The 5,628-nt window shown below is 53.1% G+C and overlaps 1 protein-coding gene across 15 annotated transcripts in view; it reads right to left on the bottom strand.

The window, feature by feature from the left end:
- Prr5 (proline rich 5) overlaps positions 1-5,628 on the bottom strand; it is a 42,444-nt gene that overhangs the window by 14,085 nt on the left and 22,731 nt on the right. For all 15 annotated transcript variants that reach the window (XM_087557492.1, XM_087557485.1, XM_087557493.1 and 12 more), the window contains 1 exon segment: positions 3,047-3,127. Coding sequence is in view for 7 of the 15 variants with exons in the window: in XM_087557485.1 (XP_087413611.1) it covers positions 3,047-3,127 (81 nt within the window). In the remaining 8 variants the exon portion in view is untranslated.

Genomic DNA, 5,628 nt, shown 5'->3' with positions numbered 1-5,628 from the left:
TGCTTTGGTCACGGTGTTTAATCACAGCACCCGAAAGGAAATTAATATAGCCACTGACATCCGTGCAGTCTTCATGTTCTGAGACAAACCCGGTAGAAGTCTTACATTTTCTGGCTGCTAGTTCCACTTCAGAGATGTAATCAGTTCTGAGTTAGAGGTAGGCCTCACCCTTCACAGTTCCGATACATACAAATCTGAGTTACTCAGGCTTAATTAACACCACCCCCAACAGCGTGGTCCTAGCTCAGTTTCCATACAGTGAGTGTCTACGCTATAAGCTCTTCCCCCATCCTGATTGGAAGTTGAGTTTGGCATTTCCTTCAAAGTTACTGTGATTGGTCTCGGTCATCTGTCCTTCCTTCAGTTCACACACAATCTGGCACATGACTGCACCATCTCCTTGTCTCCCAGTAACGACCCCCCTCCCCTAAGTTGCTTTATAAAAACAGACAGACCAGGTGCTGGAGAGGTGGCTCAGAAGTTGAACACTTGCCCTGCATATATGAGGCCCTGGGTTCAGCTCCCAGAACTGCAAACAACAAAAATAAGGACAGGCCACATAGGAACTAGAAACATATGAGGGATAAAACCCCAAACCAAACACAAACATAAAACATAACAGAAAGAGGACGTGACCAGCAGAGGCAAAAGCAAGTCAGCCACGTGGAGCGGACGCTGTTCCCACACATGCACTGGAAATGGAAAATGCCTACATCCAAACTATATGCACATAGCAGGATGCCCATGGCACACATCTGTCAGGAGACTGTGGTCATCCTTGGCTAACGTATAATTTGTAGGCCAGCCTGGGCTACAAGAGACTCTGTCTCAAAAAGCAAAAGATGCACCCGCTCCAGCTGATGATCGCCAACAGCGTGGCCGGGTCCATCTTGGACATGCTCAGAACACACTCAGTCTCCTGTTAGTCCACACTGATACAAAGTGCTGACCCAGGCAATTTACTGACTCTCATACGGACCATGAAGGCGATGGTGTCCTGAGAGAGAAGCTTCTCTCACAAGCGACTCTGCAGAGTGTGTGCACAAAGGCAGGTCTGCTGAGGACGGTGGTTGAGCAGGTGCATCATGGGCCTGGAAATTCACACCACTGAGTATCTCTGTACCTTGTCCATAATACACAGCACCAAGTCATGGTGACCTAGTGCTCAGGACAGCTGACTGGCCCACAGGTGGCCAGGGAGCACTGGGGAGGCTACACTCTGCACCACAGGCATGCAGCTGGAGCTACTGCCTGTGATTACCTCATGGTGGGAGTACCTGGGGATGTCCGTGTGACCGAACCACAAAAGGCTCTATGTACATGTGTGCACATGTAAAGCGAGAAGAGTCATGTGGTCCAACTGTCCCTACCTAGGTACATGCCAATACACCCCTGTCCATGTCAGTATCTAGCCCTTACTGTGGTGATGGTGGGGAACTTTTGGACATGGCCATCAATGATTCCATCCATGGATCAAAGCCAATGATGAGCTGTGTGCTTGAAGCACAATCAGACCAAGAATATTTTTGTTTCTGGCAGGGTCTCAGATATGTCAGGATGGCCTTAAACTCAATATGACCTTGAACCCCTGATCTTCCTTCCTCTACCATCCCAGTGCTGGGATCACAGGAGTGAACCATTGATATTAGAGTTGAAACTCAGGTTCAGTGCTCAGCAAACACTCTAGGGACTGAGCCACATTCCCAGCCCCAGTCGTAGTTAATGTGGCCACATGTACAGGACTACAGTGGGAAGGGATGGTTCTGAATGGCCATGGACCCTGGAGCTGGAACCTGGGTTCTAGCTTAGCCACCAAGCCACTCAACCGGCAGCCAGTGACCCTATAAAATACAGACGTAAAGGCATGGACCCAAGGGCTGTGTGTGTGGAAGGCTTAAAGGCGCAGCAAGCACCATGCGTGCTTGCGCACACGTCCCCGGCATTTTGTCTTGCACTGGTGAAAAGGCAGCTAGTCAGTATCCCTTATCACCATGCTTCTAGTCAGGTGCTGGGACACAGGGTGGCTTCTCTAAACCTTGCCCCCAATCCATCCTAGGGAGCCGGGTAGCCCCCAAGGCCTACAGGCCTCTCAGAGAGGAGTCAGCAGTCAGAATCAGAAGGGCCAAGGAGGTGCAGTGCTGGGCTCCACCCACTCTGTGGATTTAAAGATGCAGGTACCCTATGCACCCAGCAGATTCTTTCCCTATGTGTGATGCTGGGGTTAGACCCTGGGCGTCCCTCACACATGCCAGGCTGGAGCTCTTCCCTGGCCAACCCCACTGGCCAGCAGATCGTTTAAATTTGTTATATAATGGGTTCCCTAGGCTCACAGACGCACTGCGAGCAGTGGGGCACTGTTAGCAGTGACAAGCACAGGGACTTCAGAGGCATCTTGCTCCATGCTGTTCCCAGTACCCCGGGCCTCAGTTTACCCACATAAAGGCCCTTTCAGGTAGGTATGATGTGGCTGACCCCTGTCCTATTATCCCTTCGCCTCCCCTTCGGCCAGCAAATGGAAGATTTGCTGTTGACTTCTGCAGATATACTTTGGAGCTGGAGACAGGGTACTCTGGGTCAGGGCTGGGGGTTAATGACACAGACTGGAAGTGCCTCATTATGTCAGTTGTGTGACCCGGGGGAGGTAGCTTGACCACTAGGAACTCCATTCTCTTCCCCCTACGAATGCTGACTGTGAACTGTCTCAAAGCACAGTGACCTGGTGTGCAGCAGGAGAGCACTCCTCTGTCCTCAGCTGCTTCACAACCTGGTTCCCAGCTAGTCAAAGGAAATGAGGGGTGTTCGTGGCTGGACGGTTTCCGGAATGGCAGTGGGTCATTAAGCAGGTGGGCCCTTCCTCTTTGACAGGATAAATATCCTCTGTAATGCACCGGGCGGCAGGGAATGTGGACGTTATCTCGAGCCACTGTCCAAGTTCCACCCTGCTGACCCTAGAAGGGCGTCCCCAGAAGGGTGGGGTGTGGGCCCTCCCTCCTCCTCCCCCAGCGGCATGGACGGGGTTTCCCGGACAGGACTGGCTTACACTCACCGGACACCCTCGTTGAGGATGAAGAGCTCTTGGTCGGGCAGCCCCTTGCGCTGAAAGACGGCAATCACACCGTTGTGGATACTGTGGGTAGAAAGGAGACTAGTCACCCAGAAGCGCAGGGCCTCTTACTTCCCTCCAGGCCTGCCTTCTCCCACCTATCCAGTCCCATCCAGTCCCACTCAGACCCTCCTGAAATCATGGGCGTGCCCACACCCTGCTACAACTCCAGGTCTGGGCTCCTGACACAGACTCTGGCTCACCAAAACCTGCCAGGCATCCTGCAGGCCCTGGAATCCAACCTGGGCAGAATTTTCCTTCCTTCCGGCATGTTCTCAACCCTCCCCGCTGGGCCAGAGACTGGGGGCCTTCTGCATCTCTTCTCTCTTTCCTTCCCTTATGTCCAGGTCCTGACTTTGCCTCCACACCCCAAGCTTCTAGTCCTGTGGCGGAGCCCCCATAAGCCACTGGGGTCCCAGCCCCCACAGCCTCTTCCCCGGGGCAGAGAAACGTGAACAGTGAGGCTGAACCTGTCCAAGCTCCGCTGACTAAAACTCTCTGAAGCAGGAAGCTGCAAATGCTTTTCTCTAAAGGGCCAGAGGGTCAGCTGTGAAAGGCCCGGGGACTGCTCAGCCTCCTGCAGCAGGTATTTAAATAAAACTTTATTATCCACTTATCAGGTGATGGATTGGGTTTGGCCCCTGGGAACTGCATGAAGTTCGAGCCTTGTGTGAATGGCCGAGAGTCCCTGAGCTGAGCCCCATAGCATTCCAGCCTCCTTGTGCTTAACAGGGCACTCAGGGGAAGCTGCTGCTGGCCCCAGGACATTCGCACATGCCTTTCTTCTGCTTGGCTATCTCCTGCTCCTCTATTTACTCAGTCCCTTCTTCCAGGTCACAACTCCTCTCAGCCTGTACAGCCTATATCAACTCAGAGCATGCTGAGTCAATGTCATCACTAGACTAACCTTTCTCCACTGCTAGGTAAAGTCTGCCTGTCCCGGACCACTGTTGGGCCTTCCCTTGAACTTGGTTCACAGTGATGCCTGAGAACTTTCCTACCATGCTGGGGAGGCCTTGCCCAGAGAAATGGATCAGGGGTATGGGGTGGTAAGCACACCCTGAGGAGACTGGGACTCCATTACAGCAGACAATGGAGGTTTAGAATTTCCGAAGCAGGAGCAGCCCTGGTTTTCAAGGCTCCGTTTGTCTTTCCTCTTCCATTATACCTTCTAAGGAGACACCCTGACCTTGCCTAGATAAGGTCCTCCCTGGCTCCCTGTGGCCTGGGGTGCAAAGGTACTGGTGCACTGGAACCCCTCCTGGGCTGGGCTCCTCCGGTTGTCAATGGTGTGAATCACACTGGTTGTGAAGGTGGCTACTTAACTACTCTCCCCTCCTGCATTACCCTAGGCTGCCATGGCCAAGCCAACAGTCCTGAAGTGCAAACCCCCACCACTACCACCACATAGCCTCCTGTCCATCTTCTAGGCTAGCTCCTAGTCCTGCTCTAGCTTCCAGGCCTTGGTGTTCCCTTGAGCTGAATGAACACAGTGCCCACCTCCTAGGGGCATTTTAGTCAGGGATGGATACTTGGGACACCTGGGCCACACCCAACCCGCGGACCACCCATGTGGTCTCTCAGTGTTTTAAACGCCAACATGTGGTGGGGACAGTCAGACCTCAATTATAGACGACACTATGGCCTAGAGAGGCCAAGGGACGCATCTTCTATTCAGCAGATCCAGAACTGAAATGAGGCCTATGGTTCCCTGGTCCCATCTTTGGGCATAGACCCTGTTCCTTTTGATTCTTCCTTGCTCTGTGAGGCTTTGTGGGCTTTCTGAAGTAAACCAAACCAAATCAAAACAAAAAAAAAACCCAAACAAACAAACAAACAAAACAATAAAAAATAAACAACCCCAAACAACCCCCGACCCCCGCAAAAAACCAAGGAAACGAAAAATCAAAACCTGTCGGCTACTTGGAGAGAGGGAGAAGAGGGTCAGGGGACTCCATGTGATTTGTCATCCCGAAACAAAGAAGTGAAACCCTGCCTTTCTCAGCCACAGCCTCCCGGCCAGTGTGGCAAGCCCAGTCAGGACATCTGCAGATGGTCCCCAGGAAACCACAGGAAGTGGAGGGACTTCCGGGTGAGGCCAGGGGAGGGCATCCTCAGGTGTAAAGCCCCACCCCTCTCTGGCCTCTAGCATCTTCCAGAAAACAAGGCTCTCTGTGCAAGCAGGCTGGGTTCTGGCCCTGGAGCGTGTATGACCTCATTGGGTGGGCACAGGGAAAAGCAGAAGCCAGGCCCAACAGCAGCTCAGTCTGAGACAGACGACCACCAGGGGAGGGGCCGCCTAGCCCCGAGAGGAAGGGCAGGTCTCTGAAGGCCAGCCTTGGTTCCACTGAGGATGAACAATCTCACCAAGAGTCTGAGATTCCTGTAGGGCGGTGTGGGAACACCATCTTTCCCAGATTCCCAGCCTGCTCTGGAGTCCCCTAGAGGCATAACTTGTTTCTTATTTGCCGGGCGGGGGGCGGGGGGCAGCTACAGAACAGGAGGCCATGCCTGCACCTCAGACC

The sequence above is a fragment of the Rattus norvegicus genome, chromosome 7 (genome assembly GCF_021556685.1).
Source record: "Rattus norvegicus strain SHRSP/BbbUtx chromosome 7, alternate assembly SHRSP_T2T, whole genome shotgun sequence".
NCBI classification, from domain to species: Eukaryota; Metazoa; Chordata; class Mammalia; order Rodentia; family Muridae; genus Rattus; species Rattus norvegicus.
Note: the sequence above shows the minus strand (reverse complement) of the source record. Positions and strands in the feature narration are given on the sequence as shown.